The 20,059-nt window shown below is 35.5% G+C and overlaps 1 protein-coding gene across 1 annotated transcript in view; it reads right to left on the reverse strand.

Moving 5' to 3' along the window:
* Positions 1 to 416: 416 nt before the first annotated feature.
* LOC149559344 (cysteine-tryptophan domain-containing zinc finger protein 3-like) overlaps positions 417 to 20,059 on the reverse strand; it is a 48,573-nt gene continuing 28,930 nt past the window's right edge. Inside the window, 10 exon segments of the mRNA XM_089831353.1 lie at positions 417 to 605; positions 786 to 943; positions 4,485 to 4,616; positions 4,619 to 4,644; positions 15,281 to 15,444; positions 15,585 to 16,334; positions 16,336 to 16,649; positions 16,758 to 16,868; positions 19,438 to 19,721; positions 19,815 to 19,991. Of these exon segments, the coding sequence (XP_089687479.1) occupies positions 417 to 605; positions 786 to 943; positions 4,485 to 4,616; positions 4,619 to 4,644; positions 15,281 to 15,444; positions 15,585 to 16,334; positions 16,336 to 16,649; positions 16,758 to 16,868; positions 19,438 to 19,721; positions 19,815 to 19,991 (2,305 nt within the window).

Consider the following 20,059-nt stretch of genomic DNA (forward strand, 5'->3'; position numbering starts at 1 on the left):
AGAGGAGAGAATGAAAATTAGTAGTCAAATGTATATTGATTGAAAATATTTCAGAATTTGCAGTACATTCCATAAATGATAAGACTCCTAAAACACTTCATATGAAGTTGACCTGAAGATCCAGGAAGGAATTCAAAAGTAATGTTTATATTTTATATCAAGAACATCACATGAAATCTCTTACAAACAGCTTCAGGATACATGCATTTTTCATTCACAGTTCAAATCCTGCCTACTTGCACATTTCTGATTCTTCAAGCAAGATAACATAGTAATTTACATAATTTACACTAGTCGTAACTCATACACAACCTATTCATGTAAGTAAATGGTAGAAATAATTGCATGCATATTGCTCCATAATCCTTATTACCTCCTTATTTTTGCAAAAATTGTTGTTGAAGCCATAATAGATGTCAACATAAAGATGCAGATTCCATGAGAGGGATTACAAGACTGAGCAGTCCATCAAGATTATGAAAGTTCAGATTGATAGCCTTTTTCACCACAGATATTTCATGTTCTCTATAACTTGAATCACTAGCAGCATCCAAAGCACTACCTGCTTTTGCAAAAGCTGCAAATGATGCACTAGCATCATCAACCTGCAAGTATAAAAATATTCTCTTACATGCTTTAACTAATAGAAACTGAGAAATAAGTACAAAAAATTGTTCAGAGGATAAAACAAAGCTAAATTACATGGATCAATGTCACAGTGCAATTTCATATTCTAGAACAACATGTATCATCTACCAAATGCCACAAGGCAATTTTCAACTTACAAATTGTAACAAATGGTTATAGTGTTGGCAGTGTTGTGTATCAATCACATAATTTGCTGATGCATTTAGAGATGCAACTCGTTTTTGTTGATTCACTACTGTTAATGCATGGCAATTCAAGTTGTCAACATTAGACGCTGATGAACAAGGAGATTCACCTGCACAAACAAAAAGTTTAAATACTAGTAAATATGCTAATTATAAATCATAATAAGTTCACACAACTCAGTATACATTACTACATTTTACTACAATGACAATCAACAACTACCCTGGGCATTAGATGTGTCTCTGTCTACACATACTATCCATTACAGAAAAGACTAATCTTAGAATTGTCATACAAAAAGTTTGGAATTTCAACCATATAATGGACAAATTAAGAATTTTGATGCCTAAAATCCACAAAATTCACTGAAAATCTAGTTTCGCAGTATCTTCTTTAATTAGTTAGAATTTGTTGTTGGGAAACTTGGGTAGTTAAACAGTTGGCATAACTGAGGGAGTTACACGGATGGGAGCATAAGAAATTTCTCCGTATCACAGTAATATGTCTCCAGAAGTCAAGAGACTTCAGATGAAGTTTCTTCAAATCTCTCTTAGAAATCAAGAGCTTCCTACAGAAGTTTCTTATTCTTTTATGTATAAATCACATTGGTTATCTTCCTAACTGTCGATATTTTGTTGGCAGGGGCTAAAAGTACTAAAGAAATACAATAGGACTTGAGGTTGCTTTTAGGTTTTGCATTTAATTGTACAGATTTTTCTAGTATAAAATATTCTTAGCTCCCAACAAGGTATTAGTAAGGAGAGAAACAATAGAAAGGACTAAGATGTTTTTCCACTGAAGTTTTATTGATTGATTCGAATATTGCCAATCACTGAGTGGCACCTTATCATGTTTTTAAATAAGGGCATTCTCATCTTGATTCTCATCAGCTTTTTCTAGGTGGCTATTATTAAAAATTTAACAGCTTGCATTATAATGATGACTATCAAATACCAATATAATATGTCTTTGCTTTCAGTGAAATTTTCATCAGTAGTTATAGTTTTTTCTATTTTAAATTTTAAATTTTTTAGGTTGTATAGAACTCCATACTTTTTGTTCATTTAAACATTTAATTGGTTTTACTTTTTGATATTTATTATTTTCTTTGTTCTCAATGGAATGACTAGATGTAACCATCAAAACACATGATTGTTTAAATGCTCTAAAATGATCACTAACTAACCTAATGATCAAGAGTAAGATGTTTGTCTAGTGAACTATTATCGATTGACTGATAATTATTAATATTCCTAACCTTTGAACGGCATAGTATCATGCTTCTAAATAATGGCATTCCCATCCTAGTTCCCACCTGCATTTTCTAGGTGGCTGTAATGTCCCCTTCCTAAGCTAGTTCAGCATGGTGGCATCATTAGGTTATTTAGCCGATTCCCAAGCGCTAATGATTAGGATCAGGAAATCTTGGAAGCAGTATTAGGTGGGATGTCATATTTGGACATTTGAATGAGCATAAAATTTCTTTCTACAGCCTTTTGGGTTAACTCTCTCATGCCTACTATTTTTAGTAAGTTAGTTATCAGCTCCAACAGAGTTGGCATACTTGCTATTTTTAGTATTGATGGTAGGTCCAATTTTGATGATCATCCCAACTTTGATATAGGCCAGGGATTTTACACTAAATGATGATAAATTATATGTTAATAGAGTTAAATTAAATATTATATATTAAATTTATCGTTATTTTTATTTATTTACTTAATGAAGGGACTATAGAGGCCAAACATTAAATTGAAGATGATTTATTTTAATGAATGGGCCTTTATTATTTATTGCTACAATGGGAGATTGGAAATGGAAGTGCTTCTTATTAAATAAAAGCGAACAAAATATTCCTGAAAAATAGTGAAAAAATTAAGCTATTTTTTAAAACAATGAAAAAGAAAAGCTATTCCAAGAAAAATAGTGAAGAAGCATGAGAAATATTCTCAAAAAGATAGCAAAAAAGCAAAAAGTGTTTCCTTTTCTTGAAAAAGCAGCGAAAAAGCTACAAAAGAAGGAATAGGACTCTCATTTAGGGATTGTCATGTCCCCAAATTTGAATGTAATAATTTAATTTAATTAATTAATTAACTGGTCCCAAAAATTTAAATAATATAACAAAAGGACCTTTAATTGGTTACTTTAATTTATTAATATGGGGCACAAGTTAATAATATTTGTATTTGTGCTTCCGATTGATTTAGTATATCTCGGACCCATTTTTTATTTAATTGTGTCTGTAGGTAGGTGTGGCCGTCAGCTATCTTTGTACACCCTCGGAAAGGTTTCCCCGACAAGTATTTAAGCACATGTAGGTAGTAGTAGGTATGCGATTTGGTTTATTATTTCTCTACAGAGAATTCCTGTTGGGATTTCTTTGTTGTTCGTCATTTCAAGAGTGAAAGATCTTCTCTACTTGGCTCTTCTGACTTAAGTGGGATTCAGCCCTCACCCTATTCTGTTTGTATGGTTTTGCTTGGATTTGGCGAATCGGAGCGGCATTTTATCTATCATTGTATTTGGCAAATCTGAAGTGCTAATATTGTTTCTCTATGTGCACTATCTTTATTTGCAAATACTCATATCTGCATCAATCTATGATTTGGTTTTCAATTCTTGTACTAGCATTGTTTGGTGTCTCTGACGAATGCAATCATTTGTACGCCAACTCTGAGCACAATTCGAATCATTGGCGCAACCTATAATACCTTACATCCCACACGACACTATACCATCCGTACACTTTCCATAACCCTTGCCTCCACCATACATCACCACATAGCCTCTTTCCATATCCCACACAGTTGCTTCCTGCACCGTACGACCTCCTCCCTACACCGTCCGGCCTTGCACAGCACAGCTAGCTCCACACCCCTTCACCGTATGACTACATCTCCATACTCCTATCATACGGACTCCACACCTCCACCGTACAACCTGCCTTTGCATACCATACATCCTTCCCTATACCATCTGTATGGTCAGCTCCAAGATATTGTACGGCCAGCTCCATTATACCGTATGGCCTTTGTTTTCCCCTCCCAGTTCGGTGTGATACATGTTTTGAACCGTACACCATCTTCTTGCATTATATGGCCACTACAATTCATCTCCATCAGTTGGTAATTTGGTCAAACGAGCGGAAATCCTTACGCAAGGAACGAGAATATTACAGGGATGTTAAAAAAGATTTTGATAGTGCTTCTATTTACTGAAAATTACTTCTTTTTCGTTGGTTTGCCAGACCAAAAACCCTAGTTCGCAACATTCTTCATCTTGTTGAAAGATACGATATGGAGTATAATCTCATGATTTTATTTTAAGGTCACATTTGGGTAGTATTGGAATTTAGGTTTTTAGATTTGCAAAGCTGAAATTATATTATGATGACAATGCTTTCCTTCACCTGTACCTTCATGTTTTATGGTTAGACTGTCAATTCCATTATCTTGCAGAACATTGAATATGGATAACGTCTGACACAATAATAGAGTATGTCTAGAACAAATAAGCGTTCACCCTTCCATAGCATAGAAATCCCCAATGCGGTCCTCTCAGCCATGGCAATTATAAATAAAAAATTTTAAATCAACAAAATTACAAATGAATTCAATGTTAAATTCTTAAAAGTGTAAACAAAAACTAACCTGTCGGAAGCATAACAGCAGCTGATTTAAGTTCTTGTCTATGTCTGCTTAAATACAGATTCTTGGCCATCACAACATGCATACATGCGAATCCTGTGCATTGGTAGGCTAGAGCAGCAGCTGCCCACTTTCATTCCGTTCATACACCTTAGCACAATCCCTATAAAACAAATGAGAATATTTTATAATCAATGTAGTCAAGAATTAGGAAGTGAATAATTAAATATAAACCCTCAGTGACCTTTAACATACTGTAGAAACAAAAATAGTCTGAACTTCAAGTTTGAAAACCTCATTGAAGCAATCTTCCATTACAAAGAAGCTTTAATGTCCTTAAATTTTTAAGCTTTTAGGTTTAGCTGGTCCATTCACTCTGAAAAACACATTTTGTTGTTAAAACTATGTAACCTCGCATATATATAATAGCTAACAGAAAAAGGGGACTAACATGTTACTTTTCAAAGACCAACTAGTAATTGACCCTAGGACTTCTCATGTGCATGTTAGGGTGCCCTACAACCAAGTGAACGGTCCTTTTTGTAACCAGAGCTTTTTGTAACCATGTTATTTTTCATGGACCAGCAAGGACCTGAACCTAGGGCCTCCCATGCGCAATTTGGGGTTCTCTACCACTGAGCTACAAGTCCTCTTTCTGATGGGGAAACTTGCAGACACATACACAAAAAGTGCATTTTGTGACCAAAAGATATTAAATCAATTTTCTGTCACTTGAGAAAATTTCAGGAACAAACTGTGGTAACTACAATTTAAGACTTCAAAGCAAGCTTCAAGGATGGATTTTCATTTGGTAAATCTTACTCCTGGTAGAGATTGCTAAACTTGAATTTACTTGGAAGCTTGGTCAATATAGTCTAAACCTAGATATACAAATTTTTAAGAATTTATAAGCTCAATGGAAAAAAATAAAAACGTTCTGTGAATTTCAACCATTGAGTCTCATTTTCTGAATTGATATCTAGCTTGAAATGCCCTAGAAAATGACCTTTTCCCTTAGCTCTACCTTTCATGACCTAGACTGGAAGCCAAATAGGTCTTCAATAATTATGCAAAACAAGTGAATTTGGCAACCAAACTTTATACAATCAATTTCACAATATGTGAAGATTGCACTTCCAGAAGACTTATAGAATGGCCATTGTTTTTTCCTGAGAGATACAAACATTCTATAACTGAATAATCATAAAACTACAAGAAAATTCTAGTTTTGGAGTTCAATTGAATCCCATTGCTATTGTTTGACAGGGATTAGCTAGTGTCACTTAATGCTATGTTCTATATTGTTTCAGTAGTGTGCGTGATTCAAGACAGTCAATATTTCTCCTGATTATTATTAAGTAATTGGTAAAATACTTGTTTGATATTAACAGAGACTGAGAGGTCAATATATACAAAAGAATGAAATGATGTTTCCTTACAAAACGATCCTAAGAATAGAAACTTTCTATTCTAGCTAATAGAAAACATGCCAGCACAATTAATGTTTTGTAAATAAGAAGGTGTCATAGTTTAGTTGTCTCAAATAGCCATCCTCACCAACCATTCTATCGAGGTTTTTTTCTTAATTTTATTCTCCATCTTCTCTTAGTTGTATGATGATTCAATCATAATGATTTTTGTCATAAAATAATGTTAGCTCAATGGATTTGTGAAGATGTGGTAGGCATTAAACTTGTTAAACAAAGTCAAATATTCATAGTGGATGCACCTTGACCACATCCAAACATATGAGGAGAATAGCATTATAGAATTTTGCATAAGATAACATAGATAAATTTATTAATGTCCAACAAGAGACCATTAGGGTCTAAGGGAGTGGAGACCTACAACACGGCAACAGCCTGCACCAGGAGTACCAAGCAGTGACAACGAAAGGAGCCAGTAAGAAAACAAAAGAACTGGACCAAAAAGGACTAAGCACTCACCACTGTAATGTCCCCTTTTGGGACATTAGAAATATTAAAGGACACATCTATATAATATTAAAGTCGACTATGAAAGTGTGGACTTTAATTATAAAAGGTCAACTTAATATTCAAAGCGGCCTAAAGAGGGCAAGGAGAGATAAGACGTAAAGCCAAAGGGAAGTTGAAGAGTCACAGGCAAATAAGACGAAAGCCAACGGTAAGTCGAAGAGTCTCAGTTTGTGTATAAAAAAGGGAAAGAGGCTCATTGTTGGGCATGCTTAATTTATGATTCTGTTTCAGTTTTCTCTCTTGTGAGAGTTATTCAGAAAGCTTCAGCTTTTAGCTAGTATGAGGACATAGCCCCTCGTGCCAACAGACAGTGGATGCAAACCCATTTTCCGGGAGACATCAATTCAGGGGTTTCATTTGCACTTACAGGTTCTTATTCTAGTATTCCAATCTGACTGTTAATCTGTATTTAAGATTGAGTTTTGGACTGGTTATTGTATTGCTGTTGTATAATACAATAATGTGTTTATGGAGTTGTATGAGAGTTTTTTGGTTTTAACATTATGGGTCTGTAATACATTTCTACATGCTTGAAATCTTGAATATTAATCTGAAAATGACGCATTTATATTTATTGGAAAATCAAATGGTTTTCTACTGTTGTTTGTAATTTATATGCCTTTGATTTAAGTTCTAAATATCAGTTTTGAGGAAACAATTAGACAACTATTAGTTAGACTATTTCCTATGGTTTACCTTGCTAGTTATTTATGATATGCTTTCATGTTTTTACTATCTGAATGCTATTCTGATGAGAAGTCTAGTAAATATCTAGTTCGAGATATTTTAGTGGCATTAGAGCTGTGCATCCTGCCATCCTGTGAGGTTATTGAGTTTATAAAACCTAGTTCTCATTTTCAATTTTCAAGTCTGAGATTCGAATTGATACAATAAGCTAAACTGCTCAAGTAGTCTGATCAACGAACTTAGTCATTCTGCAACACCTTGGAGTCGGGTCTGTTCTGTTTTCTCTAAATCGTATGTGCAATAATATTTGTTTATGTAAACCCTCACATACTAGTATTCTGCCAATGAAATATTAGATACAGAACTTTGATTGTTGTTATCTCCATAAGCGATATTACTCCTTGGGCTGTTATACCATTAGTAATATTTATTTTTGAAGACTCCATTTCATTGTTAACATGAATATTCCTGAGTATTCAAGTTTGAGAGCAACTAAGTGATAGTAAATTAACTCATGCTAAAGATCCACCAGTTACATGCCAACTGTTTGACGAAAAGTCAGGAGTTCAGATTTAAGCAGCAGAGATCATTACACTGTTTTTGTCCCAATTTCAAGTCTGTTGTAACTGTGTTGAGCAGATACAGTGTTTAGTAATGCACACTGTTACAAATTAGTCGGGTTTGTGAGAGATAGATTCTAAGAAATCTAAACTTTAGCATGTAGACGAATTATTGGGAATTTGTGGCTCTTTACCAGCATGATTATGGAAACGTAACATCTCTGAGGGTAGGAATATTTGGTAAACATTTTGGTATGCAGTGTGGGACCCAGAGTAAGGTGAGGACGTTATCAAAGAGGCTTATAGGAAGAGTGCGAGCAACTGCACCAAAATATAAAATGTGGTTTGATCAAACAACCAACAATGGGCGAACTTGAGAAAACAGCTAAGGGGATGTATTAAGTACAGTTAAGAATTGGCTAGAAACAGAAATAATAAAACTCAGCAACCTGGGAGACTGAGCAAGTGAGAAAGGTCATAGCAAACAATTAAGAGAATGTGTGAATGAAGATTACGAATAGAATGGGGATTCAGGAAGATTACAGTCTGCAAAAAAGTATCCATTGAGCTATATAAGTCTTATGGAAATATCGTATTTGCCCATCGAAATTCATTTCTCAATATTGCAGTTTCTCAGGAAAGTTTCAATTTGAGAGTTTGAGCTTGATGTTTGAAGTGGAAACAAATAAGTCTGACCTGCTGTGCGAGTTGAGCATTTCAAGCCATCACAGTGTAACTAAGGCCGCTTTACATGCCCAAAACTACTTGTTCGATTGCCATACCATATTGGACTTCCAACTAGGGTGTTGTACATGACTGGAAACTGCTATACAAGCTCGTGTTCTTTGTGAGGGTGTTGTAGCAGTCATAAACATAGCAGAACTTAATTGTATAAGGCTGTTGTGGATTACGGACTGTTGTACTAGCATTAGGAGGTAGTAACAATATCAAAAAGTCATTTCTCAATTCTGAGCATTACTTTGAAATTATACTAAATCAAAGCTGTTGTTACACGAAAATGAAAACTGGGAGGCCCTTTCAGTAATTTTGGAATATATATTAAGATTTAAACAGGGCAATTACTAGTTAGCAGTTTGGGAAATCAATACTGTCAATTCGCAATTGTAAAGTCTGCATATTCTTCAAAAGCTTGATAAAATATTGTTGTGGCTAAGTGATAAGTTTGAAGGTTAATAAATGTCTCTTGGAAGTAGTTGCAGGCATAGGCAAATTACTCACATGATGGAGGGAGGAAGTTGTGAGCCCTCGAGTCTGAGAGTAACTCAGGTCAGCAGAGCTGCTTTTCACGGTAATGTGTACGGTGAAAATAGACAGTTTGAAAATATTGTGCAATCTCCTTAGGTGGGAACCAGCTGCGAACCTCATGCAAGATGAACATTTTTTATCACCAGTACAACGATATACTTGTAATACAAATCGAATTATTTGACATAATTTCAGAATATTTGAGTAGAGGAATAGAGGATAAAGCTTACATTGAAAACTTATGTCTATCTGAAAGTTGGATTGTGGGGTTGCTGAAGCACTCTAGTGATGTTGTGCGCCCCCTCAACTGTTGACAACATTATTTGAGCAAATTGGAAGGTTTGGGTTGGAGCTGAGTCCGGAATAGAAGTTGGGAAAAATGCCTAATCAAGACAGGAACATGAAAGAGCATGCTCAAAATAAACAACAGTCAGCCCAAAATCCTGAATCCAATAGCAGAAATTCTCGACATTTATGGAGAGTATAAAGAACTTCCTACCCGAATTCAAAATGATTTACTATTCAGTGATTATGTAGATTTTCATCTAGAGCAGCAAAATAAGACAGGTAGGGAAAAAAGAAAGTATCTGGAAGTGGTTCAAGATCTTCTTGCAAGGGTCCAAGGAAAAAATGTGTACGAGGAATTTCCAGAAAATCATGATCAGCGAATAGAGGTTCTTGAAAAAGAAGAGAAATCAACTACCATTGATTTACAGCCTTCCAACGATCATGTAGAAGATGTTACCCAGGGTACAAGTTTTTATGTTGGTGAATTGGAGGTTAGTGTTGACAAACAGGCAGATGAGGATGGTTGCACACGAGGTAATTGTTACAAGATTCAAGAAGAGTTGGCAGATTAACAAATTTCAAGATGATTCATTGATAAACAGAGGAACAAATGTGTTCCTTATAAAGAATTACAAGGACGTTGTTTCTAAAAGAAACAACATAGACTGAAGACGGAATTAGAAACAAAACTAGAGACAGGATAGGAAAGATTCCTATCTGGATTGAAGAAAAAAGAGACGGGATAGGAAACATTCCTATCTAGACTGAAAGACGGACTACAGACAAGTAGTTGACTATTATAGAAAGTATAAGATATTATCTTAATACCCTCCCTTAATGGTCAACGTACGAATGTCAGAACATTCTGGGATAATTGAGACCCTCCCTGGATCTACAGAATGTTGAAACCAAGAAGCTTTGCCAGAAGAGTGCTATGACTCAAAATAGGTTGCAATTACAAAACTCCGTTTTTGTAGAAAAAACGGTAAAACCCAGAATCTCACGCAGCCTTGCGTATTACAGACAACTTGAAATGATTTTTGAGGAGAAAATCAACAAACCCAAAATAAACAGAAATAGATTCAGAAAGTGAAAAATGCAGCTTCGCCTTGATCAAGAAGCTCGACAACTTGTGCTGTTGGCTAGGAAGCATTTTGCCTTGCTTGAGCAGCCAAACGTTTCCGACACTCGAATTTCATATGGCTGAACTTGTGACAGTAATTATACTGTACATTTTGCATCGTAGAGCCATCCAAGGATTGAACATATGGTTGATGCTGGGAAGGCTGAGAAGACAGATGGTTGCCAATGTTCTGTTGAAAGGATTTTGCAGCAAAGGCTTGCTCAGTGGAGGTGGAACTGGAGCTGCTACCAAACTGTTGTTTCCACCGATCTTGTTGAAGCAGCAGGGTGCAGAGATCAGTGAACTTTAGATCAACACCAGTAGATGTGATGTTGAGAGTCTCGATAAAATGCTTATAGGATTTTGGTAAACTCCGAAGAGTGATTACCACAATATCCTATTCCTCCATCTTGCGACCGATGGCAAGTAACTGATCACGGATTTCCTGAATCCGGTTCTGGTGTGCCTGGAGCGAGGTGCGCTCATCCATGACAATAGAAAACAGAGTGTTTTTCAAAAAGAAGGCTCTGCTCTTGTCAGAAGTCTCATGAAGACCTTTTAGATGTGTCCAAATTTCGGCAGCTATCTTGCCGGATGGAATTTGAGAAAGCTGGTCATCAGCTACGGATAGTTTGAGAAGCATTACTGCCTCTCGATTGTTCAGATCCCATGTATCTTGATCAAGACCTCAAGAAGTCGGACGCTGCGTAACACCCAGAACAAGTTGATTGGTGTTTTGATATTCGAAGATTGCGATGATGCGCTGCTTCCAGGTTCCATAATTGCGACCATTAAATTTGGAATTATGTTCGAGCAGAATATTTGTCAGAGATGCCATGACACGTTTTTCAATGAAAAATTGTGAAAATCTGTGAAGGCACTTTCTTCGAGGCAAAAATACGAAAGACCCAGAAGAATCAGAGAATGACCCAGAAGAGAGCTCGAAAAACCCAGAAGGAATCTTTTGTCATTTTTTGGATCCGCTGGCTTGAAAATTGAGGCACAAAAATTGAGGCACCTAGAAAAAATGGACGACAACCCAGTTGAGCTCTCGAAAAACCCACCAAGGATCTACAAACAAAATATTTTTTCGAGGTAAAAAACTAGGTTTTCGAGCAAAAACCTAGTCGACGATTTTAAAGGTCAGATTTGTAGAAAAATGTCGATTTTCTGTGAGAAATCATACTTTTCTTTTCAGAATAGGGACTAATGGACTGATAGGGCAATAGAGATGAGGATTTCGAACCAAAAAATGGTGTTACAGACACGTTTTTGTTGCAGATACAGGGATAAAAGACTGCAAAACACGGCTCGTGATTTCCAGTAAAAAACGAGCAAGAGAAAAATTACGCAAGCAATAACAGACATGCAAAATATTAGAGGTCACTGAAGGGATGCATAATAGACGTGAGCAAGCTGAAGTCGTGTTTTTGCAGATTCGAGCTTGAAAAAAAAAAACACAATTTGCAGATGGAACGATCCCCTGAAAAGATGCGAAAAATAGGGCATTGAATTGCGGTTGGTAGAGACTCAAAGGCACAAGAAAAAGCATGAAAAAAATGCCACGTTTTGCAAACTGATTTCGCGATTTCCAGTCCTGAGTTGCAGATTCTTTGCATCCCAAACCCTAGCCTTGCTCTGATAACATGTTACAAGATTCAAGAAGAGTTGGCAGATTAACGGATTTCTGGATGATTCATTGATAAACAGAGGAACAAATGTGTTCCTTATAAAGAATTACAAGGACGTTGTTTCTAAAAGAAACAACGTAGACTGAAGACGGAATTAGAAACAAAACTAGAGACAAGATAGGAAACATTCCTATCTGGACTGAAGAAAAAAGAGACGAGATAGGAAACATTCCTATCTAGACTGAAAGACGGACTACAAACAAGTAGTTGACTATTATAGAAAGTATAAGATATTATCTTAATAGTAATAACAAATTGGAATTTTTGTGTGATGAACCATATATTACCTACACCCATGATAGAAATTCAAAGGAACAATCCAAGATGACGCTACAAGACGATGAGTTGTATCAACATGATAATGAAATGCATGCATTTAGAAGCCAGCTGAAGCTTAACAAAGAAATGGTTGTGGCATATTTGGTACGTTATGATAGCACTCACAAGGTGGTTGAGGATCTCTATAGGAAGGTTCAAAAGGGAGTGGAAGAAGAATGGCTTGTTTTTGATTTGCAAGTGATCAATACAGGCCTTGAAACTATGAAATCAAAATATTTGTATTTGTTTTCCAATAGGGATAACATTCTTAAGGTTGTTGAAACACATGTTGATCAGCTGAATAAAGAAAGGAATGATATTAAGGAACTCAATAGAGAGCTCAAGGAAACACAGGAGGCACTGAATGATGCTCAGTTTTTCCTTTAGGAAGTAGAAAATCAGATTAGGATCACAAATCACTCTCAGGAGTAGGAGGATAAAGAGAGGTAGGAATTTTTCCTAGAGGTAATTAATGAACTTGATAGCATTCGGAAAACGTATGCTTTGGATAATTGCCCTGAGCGATCAAGTACCAAAGTTTTCGATCACTTTCAGCTTATCGATAACCCTGTGTTTCAATTGATGCTGATTGGATTTCCGATAATCCCTTGTTTGAGGTAAACGATGACTCTCCTTTTGATTATCATGAAGAAGATGATCCTGATTTCAAGGTATGGAAGCCTGGTACGATTCCTAGCAAGGAATATGGGTCACAGGATGGAAGTGGTGATTTGACTATGGTTGTGCATCATAGGATCAGTCCACATTGGGTTCCTGATTTCACACCATATAGGAGTTGGTTGGATTATTTACATCGGCCTTTGGATAGCTTTTGGTGTAGTTTTGAGGAGAGTTATGTGTTGATCACAGGGAATGCTCTTTCAGCTTCGTTCTTATTCATAGTACCTATGTACTCGAAGATTCTCTAGATTGAAGATGACAATTTGGTATTTGTTGCACCCAGGGTGTTACACTCAGTTTTTGAGCGACTTGTTTATTAAATCATCTATTTAGGTCTATCTACTGGGTTATGCATAGTTCACTGATACATTTCTATCTTATCATATCGGCTGGTTATGACAACAGGGTTTGGGATCTAGGTGTTGATCATATGTATTAATTCTTCTTAGTTTGAGGTTGGATTCAGTGGTATCAGTGATGATCAGAGTTGTTCAGTTTACAGGTGTAGAGCTTTTTCAAAGAGTTATATGGGATCCAAAGATCCGGTTAAGAGATAGATTGCAGAGTGACACCTTCTTTCGCAGTGTGGCCGAAATTGTTTTCAATTTGGATTACAAGGTTACCTGCAAACTCGTATGGGATCCTAGTACAAATTGCTTGAGGACGAGCAATTTTAAGGAGGGGAGATTTGTAATTTCCCCTTTTTAGGACATTAGAAATATTAAAGGACACATCTATATGATATTAAAGTTGACTATGAAAGTGTGGACTTTAATTATAAAAGGTCAACTTAATATTCAAAGTGAGCTAAAGAGGACAAGGAGAGATAAGACAAAAAGCCAGAGGAAAGTTGAAGAGTCACGAGGGAATACGACGAAAGCCAGAGGGGAGTCGAAGAGTCTCAATTTGTGTATAAAAAAGGGAAAGAGGCTCATTATTGGGCATGCTTGATTTATGATTCTATTTCAGTTTTCTCTCTGGTGAGAGTTATTCAGAAAGCTTCAACTTTTAGCTAGTATGAGGACGTAGCCCCTCGTGCCGGCAGACAATGGACGCAAACCAATTGTTCGGGAGACATCAATTCAGGTGTTTCATTTGTGCTTACAGGTTCTTATTCTAGTATTCCAATCTGACTGTTAATCTGTATTTAAGATTGGATTTTGTACTGGTTACTGTATTGCTATTGTATAATACAATAACGTGTTTACGGAGTTGTATGAGAGTTTTTTGGTTTTAACATTGTGGGTCTATAATGCATTTCTACATGCTTGAAATACTTAATATTAATCTGATAAGAATGAGTTTATATTTATTGGAAAACCAACTAGTTTTCTACTGCTGTTCGTAATTCATATGCCTTTGGTTTAAATTCTGAATATCAGTTTTGAGGAAACAATTAGACAACTATTAGTTGGATTATTTCCTATGGTTTACCTTGCTGGTTATTTATGATACGGTTTCATGTTTTTACTATCTAAATGCTATTTTGATGAGAAGTCTAGTAAATATCCGGTTTGAGATATTTCAACCACAGATGAGAAGAGGCCAGAACCAAGGGATAGGGTCCGAGGTGAGGTTGTGCGACAAAATGTCTAGAAGGCGGAAGCAACCTTCCGCATATAGAAATTCTAAAGCAACCTAATAGTATTATAAGGAAATACTGTATATATAATATAGATCAAATTGTAGTGACATGAAATAGATAAAGTGGAAAATCTGAATAATAATAAAGATACTAAAATAGTCACCAAGTGCCATGAACCACAATAGACCTTCAAGGAATTCAAATGTCATATGGCATAAATCATCAAGGATAGCAAAGGTCAAGAGTATTATAAACCTATCAAGATATTAGCTTATCTTAACACAAAAAATACTACTATGTGCTTGAAGTTTCTGAGTGTCCTGTCTTTTAAACGTGTTTGGAACTTAGGATACATAATTATTATAAATGTTTCCAGACAAATTATGTTATCTATAATAAGGGACGAAAAAAATCAGTTCCTACTACAATTGGAGACAACTTATAAGATATCAAAGGTTCTCTGTTTAGAAGTTCTGTCCATTTAACTAAACAATTAGCCCAAACCATTTTTTTTAAATTTACAATTTTAGAATGCATATAATCTGTGAATTTGCTCGATCAACTCCAACCATTAAAATTTAAATGCCACTAAAAGGAACTTACTCAGAAAGCCTAGCAGAGTATGTGAACAAAGGCATAGATTTATTTCCCCAGTGCCTCACACTATTAGAACTCAAAGGCGGCTCTAAAATTGAAGCACTTTGTAGAAATTTTAAAGATGCACGGAAATAGAAACCAATAGCTTCAAGTTCATCGCCTCCATTGCTCTGGATCATACAATAACAAAGAATTAACCAACCAAAAAGACTTTAATTCACACATCATAGATCACACAAAAATCCTAACGAATTTTGGTCAAATCCAAAGAATGAAGTGTATGGGTAATTTACATGAAACAAAAACAAACCTTAATCCTATCTGCTTTCTGTTCCAAATCCTTGCCTTCTTCTAAAGCTGCATTTTCCATATATGACTTATGTTCCCTATTTGAACTTACAAGTGCTCCCTCAACATCCCTTTCTACAAATCCTTTCCACTCTGAAGATTTTACTTGGGAGCCTGAAGTCCCCTTACAAGATGTGTCTGATTGTTTACGAACTACAGAAGATTCACCTCTAGAAGCATCAATCAACGATCCTTCCAGTTGGTTGCCATTAAAAAACAATGTATCCAGACTGGGCTTCCCACTTGTTCCTGATGATTTACACAGGTCTTTAGCACCCATTATAAACCTAGAACAGTCACTTAGAGAATCACCAGTTATGCCTGCTTTTGGACTAGGGTTCCTCGAATTACAAAAATCTATCAAGTCGCAATTTCTTGCATTAGTGTGTTCAAAAATTGAATGTTTTTCAGCTTGTACAATCATAACAGGCAATGATGAAACAGAGCACTCGAATGCAGATCCTTGTCTTTCAGGTCTAGTGCGAAGAGATTTAGTATAGCATGAAAGCTTAGATGAATTGGATGTAGAAGATACAAATGGAGGCCAACAAGATGATTCCTTTTTCAAAGGTTTATTATGATCAGAAAACATCTGCATTAATCTATGCTCCTTTGACTGTTGGTTGCTATGTTCTGCTATCTCATGAAGAATGCATTCTACATTTGATGAAACAGTTTTCACTTTTTGCTCTTGTTCATCTTTATTTCCTTTTGCTTGCATGAGGCTGAATAGATTCTGTCTTTAAAGGTCCTACTCTTTTTCGCTTGGGTTGGCCTTCCTCCTTCCCTATTTCAAAATCCACCATGCAATTTGTTTCTACCACCCCTTGATGGGTTGCCTTTCCTTTCTTCTGCTCCATGAGTTTCCTTTTCTTGGTTACCTGCTGCTGATCCTCAACTTTACTTTCTCCATTCAAACTTTCTACACCATTTTCTTTGGTTAATGCAGCATTTGTTACAATTTTGAATCTGTTACCTGTTTTCTCTGATTTCAGAGGCAGAAAATCAACCCCTTTGGCATCACGCACTGCCATGGAATAACGCAAAAAGGTTATGTAATCTTTTCTACTAGAAAAATATTTTCCAATACATGACAATTATTGGATGATGCTTTCAGAGAAAATGCAGCTATTGCCTGGATGGTTTTTCGCCTTCATTTTTTTTGCAGACTTGCACTCCTTTAATTCGCTATCCATCTTACGCTTAACATTTAAAGTGTGTGCACGATTTACTTCAGGCTCATGGGCTGTCACGAGGCAACCAAAAATTGAAACAATTACATCCAAGAACAACGACAAGAAACTCACTAATCACTAAATGATCTATCTACAAAAGGAAAAACACTACATGAAAATAACCATCTATATTCTAAAACTGTTGGAAAACAATTATTTTTATTTCATGCCAATAAATGCAGATTCATATCAAAGTTTCAAACTCATAATTATCTGTAAAAACAGATTATGATAACACAGTATCATTTCTTGCAGAAACATTGACATAGTAAGTTAGTTTCACCCTATATACGTCCCATCTGTAAGAATTGTTTTTGGTGTCTGAAGATTGGCTTTCAAAACAATTATTACATTCAGTAACTTGCAACAACATGTGCCACGCAGAAGTGTACACCTTCCATCTACAAATCTAACTTGAACAATCTATAACCCAGGTGGCGCAAGGACCAAAGTTATAATTTATGCAATTAACCTACTAAAATTCAAACATGGTTTAAGCATAAAATGATTGATAAGCCAGAGAAGATCTGAAGATAATAGAGGCAAACATTCATATAAGAGGTGCCTATGAAGTAGTCTGATTGAAAAGACTGAATACTTTAGCTAGATCAAACAACCGCCAGGATTTTATAACAAACTAATGATATATGCATTTCACAGTTTTTGTTAGTTGCGACTGTCAAATATGCCAAGTTACTTCAGCAGTGATTTACTAACATCTATGTCCTGTCACACACCACTACAAGATAGTAGTTACATGGATGATAATTGAAAGGCAAAATTGCAGGTATAATTATAGTCTTCAGAGCATGCCCATCCCTACATTGATATTTTATATGCGCACTGACATACATGATCAATTTTTTCTATATTTTGTAATGACAATATATATAGACACACACACACACACAAAGTCTAATTCTATAATTACATGTAGAGCATTGGATTAAATAGAATCTTCAAGTCTGAATACCTCATAATAATAACACTTTCACTTAATTGAAAAATTTCTCTGGCTAGCTTTAGAAACACAGATCTCCAATTTAATATTTTTCAATTTGAACCCATTAAGCAAGTTTGGGGAAGCCAAGGGAAACAATGAAGTGTTCCCAAATTCCACTGTTGTAGAAACTATGGTACTCTGTAGCAATTATGAACTGTATTCAAGCCCAACTGAACCTTAATGGGACCAAGGGATAATTTTTCTTAGTTGGATGTTCCATGCCCTTAGGCTTAATTTGGTTGAATAAGTTTCCAGGCACTGTTTGTGGATTTGCTCTCCAAAACCTACCATGATTATTTATGGGAGTTGGAACAACTGATGGCTTGGTTCCAAAATTTAAAAGCTCAGGCACAATTTATCTAAATAGGTTAAGATAATTATTGATATATATGCACTTATGTTTATCGGATCCCTAACCCTTATAGAAATAACTTGCCTTATGAATTATATTTTAAACATTGTATAACATGATTGCAAGATCTAAACCAGACTTGATAATGACATTTTATTGGTAGAGGTATAATCTTAACTATGGATAAGTTTCTTGTTTTAAATGAACTTAAGATTTCAGAGCAAGATTTAGGAAAAACCCAAAAGGGGACACTCCATTTTTGTGTTTGCTTGGGTGAGACTAGGTATAGAACCCCTCCAAATTTTATCTTAAAAATTTACATGAAAAATTCACAAATATTCGAGCACTACAATGTAAAAGTCACTTATTATTTAATAAAGCTTTTTATTTGTACTAGCCTTCTTTAAGTAAATAAATGTGTATGCACCTCATCGGACAAGACTATTACAGGCTATCCTTTGCCCTTGGCTTCCAATGTACAATGCATCTCTGTGTGACAAATCACTTATTGTTGTAAGTTCTTGTTTGCTATTTCAAATTTGGGTTCTACATGCAAATATTTCTTCTGTTAGATACAATCATTGGAAATCTCATCCTAGGGTACAATACTGTTCATAATGGTTATGCAACTGTTTTCTTCTGCTTTCTCAAACTTTGCTGTTAGATTTAATTGAGGTGTATATCTGTTTCAGATAGTCTCAGATAGTCTCAAGTTAACATTAAATTAATTGGAATAAGATTGAGTAAGCAACATAACCATTTACAACTAAAAATAAAATTTCAGCACAGACATCCTCATTCCAGAACACTATGCATATTGACTTCAAATTCGATACAAAAGTAAAATGTTACAGGAAATTATGTAATGGAGGTAATAGGCTAACCTCAAAGAAGAAAGAAACAATTAAAACATTGAAAGCGTTATTAACTTCTTCTTGAAGTTACCTGTGCAGGTCTTAAATGTCAATCTATAATTTTTATAATAGTCTCGGGAATTTTCTTTCAATGTCTAGAACAAAATATAATAATGACAAATGCAAAGAATCTATATGATGCATTATGAGAGTTAGCTGCATCCTCCACTGGTCAAGAAATATGCATTGGCTTATTGTGCCTCGCATATTTAAAGCTTGATATTAGTTCCATTACCATTCATAAACAACAGATATTTTAAATCTGTGAAGACAACATAGTTCATTTGAACAGGAGCTAAAAAGAACATTACCTTCACCTCCAGATGTCTCTTTTAGTATCGCCGTATCTTTAATTTTATTTCTCTGCTTGATTACACCATTTGACTTCCCTCCATCTTTACACTGTGAAAAACTTACAGCACTTTCTTCTTGCTCCATAAAACTCTTGTATTGGTCAATTCTATTTTTTACAGGTAAGTAATAGTCCTTCCCAGAAAAAGAATTTGAGAACTTAACAGTGCCTGAAACATTTGGCATACTTCTCTGAACTAAACCTTTCTTATTACTGACAATCTTTATACTTGACTGTAAAGACCTTGAGAACTTAACAGTGCCTGAAACATTTGGCATACTTCTCTGAACTAAACCTTTCTTATTACTGACAATCTTTATACTTGACTGTAAAGACCTTGGCCATATCTGGTTTGATGATTTAGGATCAAGCATAGTTGTTGAGAGAGAAGCTGGAAGTTGATCCTCTCCCTGAGTTGTTTCTGAAAGTATCTGTGCTTGTGAAATTGCATTTTGATGCTCTACCGCCTCTGTTGTTTCCTCTTCTGGGACATTACAGTGGTTCATCCCAGGCCTGGTCAGACAAAAAAACAAAATAAGGCAGTCAAATTTCCCATGACTACTTATGCAAAGCTATATTGA

The sequence above is a fragment of the Cupressus sempervirens genome, chromosome 5 (genome assembly GCF_028749045.1).
Source record: "Cupressus sempervirens isolate cs-2001-9-10 chromosome 5, ASM2874904v1, whole genome shotgun sequence".
Classification (NCBI taxonomy): Eukaryota; Viridiplantae; Streptophyta; class Pinopsida; order Cupressales; family Cupressaceae; genus Cupressus; species Cupressus sempervirens.